The sequence below is a fragment of the Oryctolagus cuniculus genome, chromosome 9 (assembly GCF_964237555.1).
Source record: "Oryctolagus cuniculus chromosome 9, mOryCun1.1, whole genome shotgun sequence".
NCBI lineage: Eukaryota > Metazoa > Chordata > Mammalia > Lagomorpha > Leporidae > Oryctolagus > Oryctolagus cuniculus.
Genome location: NC_091440.1, coordinates 13,055,381 through 13,072,826, shown reverse-complemented (window position 1 = coordinate 13,072,826; position 17,446 = coordinate 13,055,381). Strand labels below are relative to the sequence as shown.

The following is a 17,446-nucleotide window of genomic DNA, read 5'->3' as shown; positions in this document are numbered from 1 at the left end:
ACAGTGAGAGAGAGAGACAGAGAGAAAGGTCTTCCTTTGCTGTTGGTTCACCCTCCAATGGCCGCCGCGGCCGGCGCACTACGCTGATCCAATGGCAGGAGCCAGGTGCTTCTCCTGGTCTCCCATGGGGTGCAGGGCCCAAGCACTTGGGCCATCCTCCACTGTACTCCCGGGCCACAGCAGAGAGCTGGCCTGGAAGAGGGGCAACCGGGACAGAATCCGGCGCCCCGACCAGGACTAGAACCTGGTATGCCGGCGCCACAAGGCAGAGGATTAGCCTAATGAGCCGCAGTGCCGGCCGAAAATTAAACTTTAAGAAGCATAATTCTAAAAAAAAAAGAAGCATAATTCTTATCTTCCTCAGTTAATTTTTGACTTATAAAAAGCTTAAGCTTAAAACTTAGACATTTTAATGGGGATAAGTTTTCTTCTTATAGCCCATTTTTAGGTTTTATGTTTTGACTCTTATAGCCAAATTTTCTGCCTTTAACTTTAAGCTCTTTTCCACAGTCAGAATTCCATGAAAGAGATACATTTTACATCTTCAACCATGTTGACATCAAAATATACTATCATGTTGTGGAAACTGGGTCCATGGGAGCAAGATTAGTGGCTGCTAAACTTGAACCGAAAAGGTAATTATTCAAACAGATAAATAGTAAATAAATATAATTGAAATGTAGGTCCAAAGAGTAAGCATTTTGGGCCCCATTAGTTTGTTCCTTAATCATTATTCTGGCATTTCAGGATTGATTTTAGTAAAATTCCCTTTTGCATGGTTTGTTTCTGAGTTACAAGATGTTCAAAGAAACCATAACTAATATAATTTTCCTGTCCTGGAATTGGTCAAGCCAAGATGCCCTTTTGTTTTTCAGTCAGGAAGTTGTGACAGTGTTCCTGTGTGTCAGTGGGGGTGGGGAACATGAGCGATTGTCAAAGGTTCTGAGTACTGCTGTCATGTCTGAAGCCTGTGTGCCATCTGACGTGCCAGTACCTGAGCCATTGAGAGAGCATCTCTTGGGGTTTCCAGTTTGTTAGCCTGAAAGTAGGTCTCAGTGGTGAGATCCTGTTCTGATTGGATGTCCTGTGACTTTGCCTGCCGTTGAATTAGCCATTTCCTCCTGTCCCTGGTGGTAAATAAATGCATGCCATAGTGAGATGCCAGTTAACTGAAAGACTCTCATTTACTTTTTGTAACTAAAAAGAGCATAGTAAACTCTATATTTCAGAAGTTTCTTTAAAATATTATGCATATACTTATAACTAAGCCTATTATTTATATAAAGTGAATAGTTGTGCTACTAAATGTGACATGATTAATTTCATCATTTAATTATTTAATTAATGTCAGTAGCATTGTGAAATATATTCAAAATTTCTAACCTTTATTCTGAATGGTTTTTTAAGCCATACTTTATCAGTATCTTTCCAAAATGTTTCTTCCCTCAGCTTCAAACATACCCATATAGATAAACCAGACTGTTCTGGACCCCCCATGGATATAAGTAACAAAGCTTCTGGGGAGATAAAAATTGCCTATACTTACTCTGTTAGTTTCCAGGTGAGTTTGTTTTTATCTTTAGTATGACTGAAATTGATTTTAAATTTGTACTACTTATACTATGATTAAGTTTGCTGAATAGGTATGCTTTTGATGAGCTGATTTTTGGAAGAGTTTGTCAGTCCACCAAACAACATACATCTTAGGGACAGGTGTTGAGCCTGGCCGTTGAGATTCTGGCTGGGTCACCTGCATTCCATACCAGCGTGCCTGGGTTCGATGCCTACCTCCAGCTCCTGACTTCAGCTTCCTGCTAGTGTGGACTCTGGGAATCAGTGGTGATGGCTCAAATGGTTGGGTTTCCGCCACCCAAGTGGGAAACTTGGATTGAGTTTCTAGCTCTTGGCCTCGGCCCAGCCCCGGCCATCATGGACATACACAGAATCAACCACCAGATTGGGGGGTGGGGAGGGTGAATGAGCGCTCTCTGTCTCTGTTCCTGCCTCTCACTCGCTCTCCCTCCTCACCTCCTGGTTTTCCCTACCCTTCTCTCATCTATGTTTCTCTGTCTCTCTGCCTTTGAAATGGTTTTTTTCATAAGGTAAGGGAAATTGGAGAATTGAGTCTGATTTGTATTAAACATACATATAAGACAAAAGGTAGAAAATTGGTTCAGGGGAGGGTATGAAAATGTCAAAGACACATACAGAAAAGCATTTGGGAAAATACTACCATTTTTAATCCAAAGTTAGGATTTAGCAAAAACTTGAATGGAGTTTCCAGTTGGTAGATTTTCTTTGGAAATTGAAGGCAATGTTTTCATCAATGGAGAAGTTTCTTAGGAGGCAAGTAAAGGTTTGTTGTGAAAACCTTAGGCAATATTCCACCTGGTTTTCAAAACTTGTTTTGGCAAGCTAACAGAGTTGTGACATTTACTGTCCCTATATGGTGTTTAATTTTGTGAGCCCAATGCAGTAAGTAGTGTGTATTTCTAGGTATTAAGAGCTCAGTGTGAGTGAGTGGTCTTTGCCAGATGCTCAGTGTGCCTGGGTTATTAGGACTTCGTGGTTTTGTTAGCTGTCTGAAAGGCATTAAGAGTAAGATATATTTATTTTCTGAGGAAATCAAATGTAGCTCTAGATTTTGACATAGAGTATAATAAACCTTTGCTAGTTGTAAACACTATATGTAGTTATTGGTAGGAGGGCTTATGTTTTTCATTTGCTTATTGCCTAATCTCATCCTGATTTCCGCTGGACTTGAGTAAATCTATAACTCTGTACCTCATATCTGACCAAGTTATGAGAATTAGGAATTACAGTCATGCCTGAATGGAAGAGCAAGCTGTGAATGGGAACTCTCTGGTTCTTACTGCTTGGTGAGCAGATGCTTGAAGAGTTTTTTCCTTTCTCCCTGTAGGAAGATAAGAATATCCGATGGGCGTCTAGATGGGACTATATTCTGGAGTCCATGCCTCACACCCACATTCAGTGGTTTAGGTAAGAGTATAGAGTTAGTCTGCTTTTTGCCTTCTGCTTACTCTGCCCTTTGTCCCTGGGACGTTTCATTTACTCTTTAATCCTCTTTAGTGTATTCCAAAGTCTGGACCCAGGTTCAGATCCTGGCTTTGAGTCATGGAGTAGGAGTCAGAGCAGACCGCTCAGTTTCTCGGAGTTTGTATCTCTATCTAGACGTCTTTAGCTCCTAAGATACTTGGTCCATGGGTTGTTCTGAGGATTAAAGAACACAATGGTGAGCGTCTGAGAACAGTAAGCTCCCCGAGGCGCCAGGCCGGTCTTTGCGGATTCCTTGCAGCTTGTGCTGCGGTGGTTTGGGGGCAGTGGCTATTAATAAAGTTGACTGTGGACAAAAAAATTCTAGTTCTATATTTAGATTGTATACTGTGTGATAAGTATATAAAGTTACATATTTACTAGAAGGAAACATGCAAAAACACAACTGTTAAATTAGATGAATTTTTTGGTAGTTTGATTTTGGTTTTCATTAATTCTGCTTTAATGTTACTCAGTAAAAAACTTTAAAAAACTTTCTTGAACCGATCCAAAGATTAAGCTACAGATTTACTGTGACATGCTTGTTCCTGCAGCATAATGAATTCTCTAGTCATTGTCCTCTTCTTATCTGGAATGGTAGCTATGATCATGTTACGGACACTGCACAAAGATATTGCCAGATACAATCAGATGGATTCCACGGTGAGTAGAAACATTTTAACTAACTAGTGTTTAATTTGCCAAGTGCAATTTTTATTGTTGCTTTTGAAAAAGTTGAAACAGTAGCTTTAGAGTCTGCTTTTTTAAGTATTCTTCTCAGACGTTACCTTGAATTCACATTTTCAAATGAGAAAGTGGGTTGTAAGAATTGCTCTTTTCTAGAAATAGTCACCACACCATTCAGTGCTGAGCCATTCGTGGGGTCCTCTGTGTGGGCAGAGAGGTGCACAGCTACAGCCCTGCCACCTTCCTTACCCAGGTGCCATCCCCTGTCACTATCTCTCCAGCACACATCCAGTTTGTGAAACACAAAGTGGAACGGAGTAACTCCCAAGCAAATTTTGTGTGTATCTTTACATTTGTTAATTTTAACTGACTTTTTATTATTTCAGCCTTTTGATATGTTCAGAGTAATTTACTGCCCCAGCCTCGGTTATTCTTAAATACTTTAAGTTGTGTATTATACTTTTTAAAAAAATATATTTATTTGCTTATTTGAAAGTCAGAGACACAGAGGAGAGGCAGAGGCAGGCAGGGGTGGGGTTCTTCCATCCGCTGGTTCACTTCCCAAATGACAATAATGGTCAGGCCTAGGGCAGGCTGAAGCCAGGAGCCAGGAGCTTCCTCTGGGTCTTCCACGTGGGTAAAGGGGCCCAAGGACTTGGGCCATCTTCCACTGCTTTCTCAGGCACATTAGCAGGAAGCTGGATCAGAAGTGGAGCAGCCGGGACTTGAACCGTCACCATTATGGGGTGCTGGCACTGCAGGTGGCAACTTTACTTGCTATGCCATAGTATAGGCCCCAACATTATACATTTTACAACTTTTCCTTTCATGGCAACATAATAAACTTTCCACAGGAATCACAGAAATTTATAATGAGTGCAAAAAAGTTGGATTGCCAGTTCATGTCCTGGCTGCTCCTCTTCCAATCCAGCTAATGTGCCTGGGAAAGCAGTAGAGGATGGCCCAAGTGCTTGGTCCCTGCACCCATGTGGGAGACCCAGAGGAAGCTCCTGGCTCCTAGCTTTGGATCAGCCCAGCTCCAACTGTTGCAGCTATTTGGGGAGTGAACAAGCAGACGGAGGACCTCTCTTCTCTGTCTCTTATTCTCTCTCTAACTCTGCCTCTCAAGTACAAAAAAGTCTTTAAAAAATAAAATAGATTTCCTAAAATTTCAGATACTGGAACTATTAATTACAGAGTTTAAAATAAGAAAAAAAAATAAGAAATTTTCCAGAACAGCTGAACGTTAAGAAACCATACCATAAAGAAAAGACAGTGGATCTCAAAGTAAATTTTTAAAATACGTGCATTACATCAATTGCAGAAAAACCATAGCAGGCCAGAGAAAAGAGTAGGTCTTAGAATCAGCCAGGGAGAAACACTGAACACCAGGCGTGGAGAAGCAGTCGGGGGGCCGGTGGAAGCTCAGACACAGCATCTTTCAGTTGGTGAGAGAAATGAACTGTTGTAGAATTATGTGCCCGGTGTAGGAAACCGTCTTTCAGACAGAGGTGTAATACCTTTTTGGATAAACACAAACAGTTGATCTTCTCCAAAGGTATATCTATACAAATAATTTAGCAGGAAATAAATGAATGAAACCAACCCTAAAAGGAGATTTGGAAGGATTGATGAAATGCCAAATAAACATTTTCTGTATATAATGACAAGTCTGAATTTGGAAGTTAATAAAGATATAACCACAGGAAAAAACCAGATTGCTAGTAAGTGGTACTGGGATAGAGTTGTGATCATCTAGGAAATAAATAAGGTAGATTCCAAATTTATTCTTTAGTTGTAGATGATGATTTGGATTAAGTTAATCTCTAAAATACTGGAGAACACATGGGAAGTTGGGTTTACATCTTAGAAAAGGATAGAATTTACTCTGACAAAGAGCCAAAACCTGTAAAAGAAATAATTGTTCAGGCTAGCGTTGTAGCCTAATGGGTAAAGCTACTGCTCCTAATGCTGACATTTGGGCACCAGTTGGGCACCAGTTGGGTTCCTGGCTGCTGTGTTACTGATCCAGTTCCCTGCTAATGTGCCTGGGAAAGCAGTGGAAGATGGCCCAAGTGCTTGGGACCCTGCACCCACATGGGAGACCTGGATGAAAGCAGAGCAGCTGGGACAGGAACTGGCGCCCACATGGGATACCAGCATTGCAGGTGAGGCTTTACCCGCTGTGCCATAGGGCCCGCCCCTAAATAAATCTTCCAAAAAAAAAAAAAAAAAAGAAAAGAAATGATGGCTTACTTATAGCTACGTTTGAAAAATTCTCATTAGCAAGAAATTTCATAAACTAAAAAAGAGCAAAAGAGAAAAATAAAAGCATTTTAATACCTATCAAATAGTTAATTTCCTAGTAAATAAATCCTAAAGCCATTAAGAAGACAGTCAATAACCCAGTAAGACATTAGACAAAGTACATGAAGGGAGAGGCCATAAAAAAAGAAAAGACAAATGGTTCTTAAAACTATAAAAAGATGTGACATCATTCACAATAACAGAAATACAGATTAAAACTATAATGTGCTATATTGTTGGTTCACTTATGTAAGTTGGCAGAAACGTACACGTTCAGAATAATCCTGTGTTGAGATGGAGGACATGACTGTTTAGATACATAGGGTATGAGAATGTAAAGCAGTATAAAGACATTCAGGCAATACCTGTTTTTTTTTTTTTTTAAGATTTTTTATTTATTTATTTGAGACGTAGAGTTATAAACAGTGAGAAGGAGAGACAGAGAGAAAGGTCCTCCTTCTCTTGGTTCACTCCCCAAATGGCTGCAATGGCTGGAGCTGCGCTGATCTGAAGCCAGGAGCCAGGTGCTTCTTCCTGGTCTCCCACACGGGTGCAGGAACTCAAGCATTTGGGCCATCCTCCACTACTTTCCCAGGCCACAGCAGAGAGCTGGATTGGAAGAGGAGCAACCAGGACTAGAACCGGCACCCATATGGGATGTCAGCACCACAGGTGGAGAATTAACCTAGTACGCCACGGCGCTGGCCCTGGCAATACCTGTTTTAGTTTATAATCTAGCTTGACCCAGCAGTTCTATTCCTGGAAATTAACCTGGATGCGAAGGATTTTATTATTGTTAATTTTTATTTTAAAACAATGAATGTTGTTGCTTACAAATAGCAAAAGATTATAAGCAACTCAAATACCCATTAATAGGGGACTGTTATATAAATTATAGAATATCCATATTGTGCAATAGTCTATACTTAGTAAAAAGAATGTGGAGAGGTGGGGATTTGGCCCAGCAGTTAAAACTGCTTGGGACACCTACACCTGTAATCCACATCAGAGTGCTTGGGTTCAAGTCCTGGCTATGCTCCTGGTTTTGGCTTCCTGCTGATATGCACCATGAAAAGCAGCAGGTAATGGCTGAAATAGTTGGGTCCCCACCACCCACTTAGGAGATCTGGATTGAGGTCTAATTTCCTGGCTTCAGTCTGGACCAGCCTCAGCCAAAACAGGCATTTGAGGAATGAACCAGTGGATAGGAACTTCCTTTCTGTCTGTCCCTTTCTCTCAAATAATTTTTTAAAAGTGAAGCAATTTTGGGGGCTGGCATTGTGGGTAGTGAGTAAAGTCACTGCCCGCAGGGCCAGCATCCCATGTGGGTGCCGGTTCAAGGCCTGGCTGCTCCACTTCCAATCCAGCTCTCTGCTATGGCCTGGGAAAGCAGTAGAAGATGGCCCAAGTCCTCGGGCCCCTGCAGCCATGTGGGAGACCCAGAGGAAGCTCCTGGCTCCTGGCTTCAGATTGGTGCAGTTCCAGCCGTTACAGCCATCTGGGGAGTGAACCAGTGGGTGGAAGACCTCCCCCACCCTTGCTCGCGCACTCTCTCTCTCTCTCTCTCTGCCTTTCAAATAAAAATCTTAAAAAAAAAAAAAAAAAGGCAGTTTTGTATATATACAGAGTAAAAGGACTTTCCTGATATTATTGAACAAAAAAAAAATGAAGTATGAAATAATGTGTAATATAAGATTAAGGAAAAAGGTGTTTACACACATTTCCTTACAGGTTGGAATATCTGCAGTTAAAACAAGAACCTTGTGACGTTGGTTTATTCCAAAGAGGGGATCTTACTTTCTTCTAGGAAATTTTTTTAAGTTTTTTTAACTATTAAAATCAAAATTAGTCCTTCTTTTACTCTCTACTTAAGTAGGTATTTCACAGAGGCAGAGGGATCTGTGTGTCAATCACCCCAAAATGATCAAGTCTTGTTTGATCTGTAGAATACACAACTCCCCTCCCCCGCCCTGGTTTTTTATGCTAATACAGGCTATAATTTTTTATGCAGTCCACTTGGAGCTCATGTACTTTTTTTTTTTTTTTTTTTTTTGGACAGGCAGAGTTAGATAGTGAGAGAGACAGAGAGAAAGGTCTTCCTTTACCTTTCGTTCACCCCCCCCCCCCCCAGTGGCTGCTACAGCCGGCACGCTGCGCCGATCTGAAGCCAGGAGCCAGGTGCTTCCTCCTGGTCTCCCATGCGGATGCAGGGCCCAAGCACTTGGGCCATCCTCCATTGCCTTCCCGGGCTACAGCAGAGAGCTGGACTGGAAGAGGAGCAACCGGGTCAGAACCAGCGCCCCAACTGGGACTAGAACCTGGGGTGCCGGCACCGCAGGTGGAGGATTAACCAAGTGAGCCGCAGTGCCGGCTGCCCATGTACTTTTGATAACAGTTCAGTTCGTACATGCCTTGTAAATGAGCAGATAGAGTCTAATTCCCACATGTGTGAAAATATTTTGTGCCAGAGGAAGAAAATATTTTGATTTTTATGATTGTCTTAACCATACAATTATCCATGTTTCAAATTTCAATTGGTTTATATATTTTATATAATATATTTGTATTTGTAAATTATAAGAAAAGTATAAATATGTATTAGCAAGGGGATTGTCTGCTACTTGAAAGGATAGGAGTTTGGGAATTGGGAGGAGGGATACGGATGGACCCAGGGGTACTGTTAAAACAGAAGCTGAAACAGTGAGCAGGGCCACATCCTGAAGGATTTACAAGCGTGCAGGTTGAAGGCCATTAAGAAGCTGTTGAATTTGAAGTAGCAATGACTTGGCCGGACTTAGGTTTTAGGAAAACCACTTTGAATGTTATAAGGAGAATCATTCAGCAAAACTGGAGGCATGTGTTGTGGTATAGCAGGTTAAGCCTCTGTCTGCGTTGTTGGCATCCCATATGGGTGCTGTTTTGAGACCTAGCTATTCCACTTCTGATCCAGCTTCCTGCTAATGTGCCTGGGAAAGCAACAGAAGATGGCCCAAATGCCCCTGCACCCCCGTGGGAGATCCAGAAGAAGCTCCTGGTTCCTGGCTTCTGCCTGGCCCAGCCCTAGTCATTGCGGCCATCTAGGGAGTGAACCAGCAGATAGAAGGTCTCACATGCATGTTCTCTCTCTCTCTCTCTGGCTCTCTGGCTCTCTGGCTTTCTGGCTCTCTGGCTCTCCTACCATCTCTGTAACTCTCCCTTTCAGATAAATAAATTAAAAAAAAAAAAAAGTTGGAGGCACAGAGACCAGTTGGAAGGCTGTTAGGAAGTCCCAAAGACAGGATGGTGGCAGCAAGGAAGGACGGAGGAGGACAGTTAAATACAGAGGGGGTCTGAGAGAGGTGGGGTAGAGCTGATTGATTGTTGGCTGCGGGGTGTATACAACACAAAAAGTCAGTGAAGTGACCTTCGGTTCCTCACTTCTGTATTGAGGGTTGAGCAAAATGGAGCCAAGGGCAGAAACAGACAGGTTTCCTGGTATTGCAGTAGACAGGTAAGATGTGATGACATGAACCAACAGGGTTAGTGGAGGTCCTGTGGATACATTTTGGTGGTAGACCTATAGGATCTATAGGACTTATTAAAGGGTTTTATGTGAGACATGGAAAAATAAGCATAAACTGCAAGGACTGAGAGCTTTAAAGATGGAGACCAGAGCTGGCGCCGTGGCTCAATAGGCTAATCCTTCACCTTGCGGTGCCGGCACACCGGGTTCTAGTCCTGGTCAGGGCACCGGATTCTGTCCCGGTTGCCCCTCTTTCAGGCCAGCTCTCTGCTGTGGCCCGGGAGTGCAGTGGAGGATGGCCCAGGTCCTTGGGCCCTGCATCCGCATGGGAGACTAGGAAAAGCACCTGGCTCCTGGCTTCGGATCAGCAAGATGCGCCAGCCGCAGCACACCGGCCATGGCGGCCCTTGGAGGGTGAACCAGTGGCAAAAGGAAGACCTTTCTCTCTCTCTCTCTCTCTCTCTCTCTCTCTCTCTCTCTCTCTCTCTCACTGTCCACTCTGCCTGTCCAAAAAAAAAAAGATGGAGACCAGGGGAGGCTGGAGGAAGTGCAGAGTTAGGCAGGGAGAATCAATTGAGTTGCAGATGATTGTGTTCAAAATGCCTGTGATAAACACTTGGATCTACTGTTTGGGCTGCACACACTTATTAATATGCTTACAGCTGAGCTCACTGTACTAGCTAATTAGCTGTCAGAACAGATATATATTTGGTTTTGGAGATTGGTAACTTTAAGTTGAAAGGGTAGTGTGATTAAAATTAAATCATCAAGTTGGATCATGAAGCTTTACTTTGACTAGTGCAAGGTAGGAATCACAATGTCTTTTAAGTTAAGCTTCTTAATAGCTCTATTTGTAACCTGTGATATACAAAACTCTTTAAAAAGAATTCAAGAAAGCCATAGAAAGCTCCATGAGTATAAAGTTGTATTCCTCAAAAATTATAATAGATATTAACATACATAAGTTAAATTTTTTTTTCTGGGGCCGGCACTGTGGCATAACAGGTAATGGCACTGGCATCCTATATAGGAGCCAGTTTAAGTCCTGGCTACTCCACTTCCTTTTTTTTTTTTAGATTTATTTATTTATTTGAAAGAGTTACACAGAGAGAGGAGAGGTAGAGGTAGAGAGAGAGGTCTTCCATCTGATGGTTCACTCCCCAATTGGCTGCAACAGCCAGAGCTGTGCGGATCCTAAGCCAGGAGCCAGAAGCCTCTTCCGAGTCTCCCATGCGGGTGCAGGAGCCCAAGGACTTGGGCCATCTTTCACTGCTTTCCCAGGCCATAGCAGAGCTGGATCGGAAGTAGAGCAGCTGGGTCTCGAACTGGAGCCTATATGGGATGCCAGCGCTTCAGGCCAGGGCGTTAACCCACTACGCCACAGCACCAGCCCCTACTCTACTTCTGACTCAGCTCCCTGCCAATGTGCCTGGGAATGCAGTGGAAGATGGCCCAAGTGCTTGGGCCTCTGCACCCATGTGGGAGAACTGGAAGAAGCTCCTGGCTCCTGGCTTTGGATTGGACCAGCTCCAGCCTTTGCAGCCATTTGGGAAGTGAACTAGCCAGTGGAAGATCTTTCTCTTTGCCTCTGCCTTCTGTCTTTGCCTCTGTATCTGTAACTCTTTCAGATAAATAAATAAATATATTTTTTAAAAAGTTAGTGGCAAATGGAATTAAAAGATAAGTTCATTTAAATTTTTTTTCTGTAACTGCATATTCCGCAGTGGATAAATTGGTTGTATTGGTGATAGCTATGACAGTTGTTCTGATTTCATTCCCTTTCAGGAGGATGCCCAGGAAGAATTTGGCTGGAAGCTGGTTCATGGTGATATATTCCGTCCTCCAAGAAAGGGCATGCTGCTGTCAGTCTTTCTAGGATCCGGGACACAGATTTTAATTATGACTTTCGTGACCCTATGTAAGTATAAAGTGAAAATTTAAAAGTAAAAAATACTTAAAATACTTTTTCAAAGTAATTATTTGAAAACCAGTTTTCCTAGTTACATGAGGTAGCTGGGCTCCTTGGTTTCTGAGAGTCCTTTGGGCTCTCACAGTCCGTGTGCTGTGACTCGTCAGTGATTTGAGCACAGGTTTGCGATGCCCAGAGGCTGACTTTGTGCCTCCTCTCGACTCACTGAAGGTCAGTGATGCCTTTGTTGTGGTAGCACTAAGCTGGACGTGAGGAACTGAGTATGGGCAGCCTGGCCACTCACCCAGCCTCCACGGGAAGGGCAGCTGGGTTAGGACTGCAGAACACTCTGGCTTCCCCTGAGAGGGAATGGAACAGGGAGCTTCCCATAGCTTTTTCCCATGGGAGGGGTTTAGGAAGGACGACCTGTCTATCAGTTGTCAGGGAAAACCTTCCTTTGCAAAAATATATGTCCTCCTGTACCACCTGAACGGCTCCAAAACTTTTATTACTGGAATTGCTGTCAGTTAGATGATCGTTGTTGTGTTTGTTCGCAGACTTCACTTAAAGGTGTCCGTCAGCCACGGCATAGTTCTGCCTTCTGGGCCTGTAAATTCCAGAGTCTTCTCAATTTCTTAATTGTAAGAATAATCAATGCTGATGAAAAGGGCTTTCCAAATTTACTTTATTGATGTCTACCACAAATGAGCAGTAACAAATGAATGTTACTGGAAGAAATCAGAAACAGCTGACCTTTAATAATTTTTAGTAAACATTTGTTCTGATGTTTGATTGCACATTGAAAAAAAATCATAATCATTTTATGTAAGTAAAATTGTTTCAGATTTTTATGATCGGATAATCTCTATAAATGGTTTACAAAGAGCATCATCGCTTCCAAATGTCCAGCACCTAAATACTTTTGGGAGTAGCTGGTTTATACCTTGGGGCCCCGTTTGAAGACCGACTGGAACATTTTTTACCTACTGACAAGGAGATGGTATCTCTGATAGGTGGAGCTAGAATTTGCCAGGATATTGTACTGAAGGGGGTAGTTTGGGAGAAGGCGTAAGAAGGAGTTTGGATGCAGCCAGAAGATAGCACAAAGGCACCAGATGCCAGCAGACTAACAAATGTAGGGCAGGATGGATGCTTAGAGGTAAAGTTCTGCTTTAAAATGTTCCCAGGAACCGCTCTGCCACCGTCTAGACCTTGCTGAGGACTGCTAGAAAGAAAACTTTTAAGGAAGGGAAGTTCTAGGGGCCAGCATTGTGGCATAGCAGGTAAAGCCACTGCCTGCTATGCTGTTATACCACAGGTGTAAGTTCGAGTCCTTGCTGCTCTACTGTTTTACTTCTGATCTAACTGCCTGCTTTTCCCATGTGGGAGAAGCTCCTGGCTCCTGGCTTCAGCCTGGCCCAGCACCAGCTGTCTGGAGAGTAAACCAGCCGATAAGATTCTCCCCCCACCCCCACCCCGTAACTCTGACTTTCAAATAAATAAATCTTAATAATAATAATAATAAAGGAACTTCCAGAGAGCCTAGGATAGGAAATGGTAAGAATCGTTCTGGGCCGGCGCCGCGGCTCACTAGGCTAATCCTCCGCCTAGCGGCGCCGGCACACCGGGTTCTAGTCCTGGTCGGGGCGCCGGATTCTGTCCCGGTTGCCCCTCTTCCAGGCCAGCTCTCTGCTGTGGCCCGGGAGTGCAGTGGAGGATGGCCCAGGTGCTTGGGCCCTGCACCCCATGGGATACCAGGAGAAGCACCTGGCTCCTGCCATCGGATCAGCGCGGTGCACCGGCTGCGGCAGCCATTGGAGGGTGAACCAACGGCAAAAGGAAGACCTTTCTCTCTGTCTCTCTCTCTCTCACTGTCCACCCTACCTGTCAAAAAATAAAAATTAAAAAAAAAAAAAAAAAAGGGAATCGTTCTGCTTCAGTCCTCAAATATGAACTTTCAGCTTAAGGAGAGTTGATTTCTCAGACCTGAGGAAGAATAAGAGAGGGCTGGGGCTGGTGTTGTGACGTAATGGGTAAGGCTACCTGGGATGCCAGCATCCCATATGGGTGTCAGTTCCTGTTCTGGCTGCTCCACTTCCATTCTGGCTTCCTGCTAATGGCCTGTGAAGGGCAGTGGAGGATGGCCCAAGTGTTTTGGTCCCTGCCCCCCACGTAGAAGACCTGGATGGAGCTCCTGGCTCCTGGTTTCAGCCTGGCCCAGCACTGGCTGTTGCAGCCTATGAAGAGTGAACCAGCAGATGGAAAATCTCTGTCTTTGTCTCTCTCTATATCTATCTCTGACTTTCCAATGAATAAATAAATCTTAAAAATAATAACAAAAAAAGAAAAGAATAAGAGGGGCATCATGGCTTAAATCCTGGTTGGTTTTCTAAAGCCACTCTGTCCCTGTCCTGATCGTGGCTTTTGGTGCCAATCAGAAGGTTTGCTTGCTTGGTCATATATGTAGTTGGTCATGCACACCTGTTGGATAACACTGGTGATTTTCTTGTTGCTGGAATTAGGAAAAGATTGAAACAGTTTTTGGTAGTACCTTACTAGCCTTGGAATTCTGAACATGTCATAGCTTCAGAGCCCAGCTTAAAGCTGAGAATCTCTAAGAATTGAAAATAGCATTTTTATTCTCATTAGTAGGACAGACTGTATAAAGAAAAGCAAATAAAACTAACCAGCTCAATAAAGGTAGGGACCAGAGTTTCCATGTCATTTACCAAGTGCTTCAGGAATTTGTTTTCAAAAAGCTAGTGGTCCTGTGATACCTTTTCCTCCCTGTTTTGCCTTTTGATTAGATTCTGTCTGTGTCTTTAAGTTTGAATGTTGTAAGAATTTTTTTCATCCTCATAAGACCTAATATCTTTCAGTGAAATGAAAGCAGAATATTTCATAGTGGGAATATTTTGTTTATGTTAATTTAAAGCCTGTGCTTAAATCTCAAAAGAGCTTGAAATATCAGTCAGCCTTCCCTGATGGTGGGAAGGTGAGGTCTTATGTACCTTGACAGGAAGCTTGCAGAGTGGAGTTTGACTTACCTGTGATCACATAGGGTGTGATGCTATTACTAAGGTTTGGTGTAGCTGCTTGGTAGGATGGTATAATTTTTTTAAAGATTTTATATTTTTTGTGGGTTTTTGTTGTTGTTGTTGTTTTTATTTATTTGACAGAGTTATAGACAGAGATACAGACAGAGAGAAAGGTCTTTCTTCCATTGGATCGTTGGTTCACTCCCCATATGGCCGCCACGGCCAGCGCTGCGGCGATCTGAAGCCAGGAGCCAGGTGCTTCTCCTGGTCTCCCAGGCGGGTACAGGGGCCCAAGCACTTGGGCCATCCTCCACTGCCCTTCCAGGCCACAGCAGAGAGCTAGACTGGAAGAGGAGCAGCCGGGACTAGAACCTGGTGCCCATATGGGATCCGGCGCCGTAGGCGGAGGGTTAACCAAGTGAGCCACGGTGCCGGCCTCAGGATGGTATAATTTTTAAAATAAAGTTGTATTCATTTCACAGCAGATGAGACAACAATAATGTTTATAACTTTTAATGGCTTGTTTTTTAGTTTTTGCATGTCTGGGATTTTTGTCACCTGCCAACCGCGGAGCACTGATGACGTGTGCTGTGGTCTTGTGGGTGCTGCTGGGCACTCCTGCAGGCTACGTTGCTGCCAGATTCTATAAGTGTAAGTAAAAGTCGCTCTCTCTGGGTGTTGGGTCAGGGCCTGAGTCCCCTGTCCGCAGGTGATGCTCCGTGTGCAGTGTGTGGTACAGGTGTCTGTGGGTTACAGAAGCCTACACGGTGTGAGTGGCTCTACTTAGATGTCTTTGTTCACACGGCTTAGACAGTAAAATTAGCACACTTAGGTGCTGCTCATAGACCATTCTTTCTCTACTTTTAGGGTCAATGGTATTTAGATTTGTTCATAAACTTCATTAAAACCTTTTAACAAATCAGAACTGTTCTTGGATTCTCGGTTTCATTTCAGACTTTTGAACTGGCAGTTGAAGAATACTTTTATTTTATTCTATGTGCTTCAGTATTTGCTTATTTGTAAGTTTGCAGGAAAAAAAAACAAATTGGAGAGGGACAAAGGAGAGTCACTTTTTTTTTTTTTTGACAGGCAGAGTGGATAGTGAGAGAGAAAGTCACATTTTTAAGCGTGTGTGTTGTGTCAGATACATACCCCTTCTCCTGTGAGTTGCCTGATCAGGCATGGTTATCTCACCTCCTCAGCCACTGTGGACACTTTGTGCTGGAGGAGTCCTGGAAGACGGCCCTGCCCTGGAAACTGAGTGTGTTGCCTGCTGGGCACCAGGGTGTCTAGCTGTAGAAACCAGTTCTGTAACTGACCGCAAGAGAAGTGAGAGTCCCCCGTGTGCTTCTTCCGGATCCAGTCCCATTGATTGATACAGGCATAGGATTTAATGGATTTGTGCTAAGCCCAAATTTAATTACACCAGTCTCTTTGAGTAACACTGTGAATTCACATTTGTGTCTGTGTGTGTTATATGTACATATATGTAATGTCTCATTTTGAAGTTAAAGTAGGAAAGAACTGTCAGGATGACTTTGTTTTGGCATTGGGTTTAGGTTATGCTGAAGCAGAAATCTCGGGAGCAGGGCCTGTGCAGGGCTGTCCTGTGCTGTGTGTCTCAGTCTGGGGCCCTTGGACGAGGGCAGCAGAGCATGTCTGTACAGTTTGTAGGAGTGTGCGGCTCATGCTTCCTGGCAGTCTGGTAAGCACCTAGAGTGCAGATACTTGGTTTGTTTTAAAGAGAAGTCTGAATTTATTTTACTTTCATTTTCTTCTGTAGCCTTTGGAGGAGAAAAGTGGAAAACAAATGTTTTATTGACATCATTTCTTTGTCCTGGGTAAGTGAATTTTTCAGTACTTTATTTCTTAGCATAGCCATGGTTTAGTGCTCAAATTTTCAATCCCAAGTTTTTAATCCTCTATCTGTAAATCATGTACTAAGAAAATGAATTTAACATTTAAGAGGAGGTATACAGTGAACATTGAGTAAGCATTTACCAAGTGACTACTGCATGTCCTATCTGGGAAATATTCCTGTACAGATGAGAAATCTTTTTATTCTGTTTCTTCTTTAAAAGATTTTATTTATTTGAGAGGCAGTGTTACAGACAGAGGGAGAGCCAGAGAGAAAGGTCTTCCATCTGCTGGTTCCTTCCCTAAATGGCTACAATGACCAGAGCTGAACCTATCTGAAGCCAGGAGCCAGGAGCTTCTTCTGGGTCTCCCACGTTGGGGCAGAAGCCCAAGGACTTGGACCTTCTTTCACTGATTTCCCAGGCCAGAAGCAGAGAGCTGGATTGGAAGAGGACCAGCCAGGACACGAACTGGTGCCCACGTGGGATGCTGGCACTGCAGGCAGAGGCTTAGCCCACTATACCACAGTGCCAGCCTCTGTTCTGTTTCTTTAAAGTCTGTTTTTCAGTCTGTAGTGGTTAGTCCAGCATGTGGTAAGGACGCATTTAAAGCTTTTGGCCTAATCACGGGTAAGGCCCCTCATCTAAAGGTGGTTTGGGCAAGCATGCAGTTTTTGGATTTTTATTAAAACTATTGCCATTGTGAGGCCAGAGCTGTGGCGTGGTGGGGTAAGCCATGGCCTGCAGCGCTGGCCTCCCATATGGATACGGGTTCAAGGCTCAGCTGCTCTGATCTTTCCCTTATAAGGCACCTGGGGGGCAGCAGATGAGGGCCCAAGTGCTTGATCCCTGCCCTCTGCGTGGGAAGACAAAGGTAGAGCTCCTGGCTCCTGGCTTTGGCCTGGACCAGCCTTGGCTGTTGTGGCCTTAATAATCCACTTTTTAGAGATACTAAAGTAGGGAAATATATCAGAAATAAACAAACAAAAATCAAGACAAAACAAAAAACCTTGACTGTCTAGAGGGCAGCATCTGATTCAAGTGTCTGTCCTAGAAATAAAACTGGCTTTCTCTGCCATTCACCACATTTCTG

The 17,446-nt window shown here is 43.5% G+C and overlaps 1 protein-coding gene across 2 annotated transcripts in view; it reads left to right on the top strand.

Moving 5' to 3' along the window:
* Positions 1-17,446, top strand: part of TM9SF2 (transmembrane 9 superfamily member 2) — a 70,804-nt gene that overhangs the window by 33,157 nt on the left and 20,201 nt on the right. For both annotated transcript variants that reach the window (XM_051850483.2, XM_008260141.4), the window contains exons 6-12: positions 511-635; positions 1,450-1,561; positions 2,921-3,000; positions 3,609-3,717; positions 11,336-11,468; positions 15,029-15,148; positions 16,281-16,338. In XM_051850483.2, the coding sequence (XP_051706443.1) occupies positions 511-635; positions 1,450-1,561; positions 2,921-3,000; positions 3,609-3,717; positions 11,336-11,468; positions 15,029-15,148; positions 16,281-16,338 (737 nt within the window). The remainder of the gene's footprint in view (positions 1-510; positions 636-1,449; positions 1,562-2,920; positions 3,001-3,608; positions 3,718-11,335; positions 11,469-15,028; positions 15,149-16,280; positions 16,339-17,446) is intronic.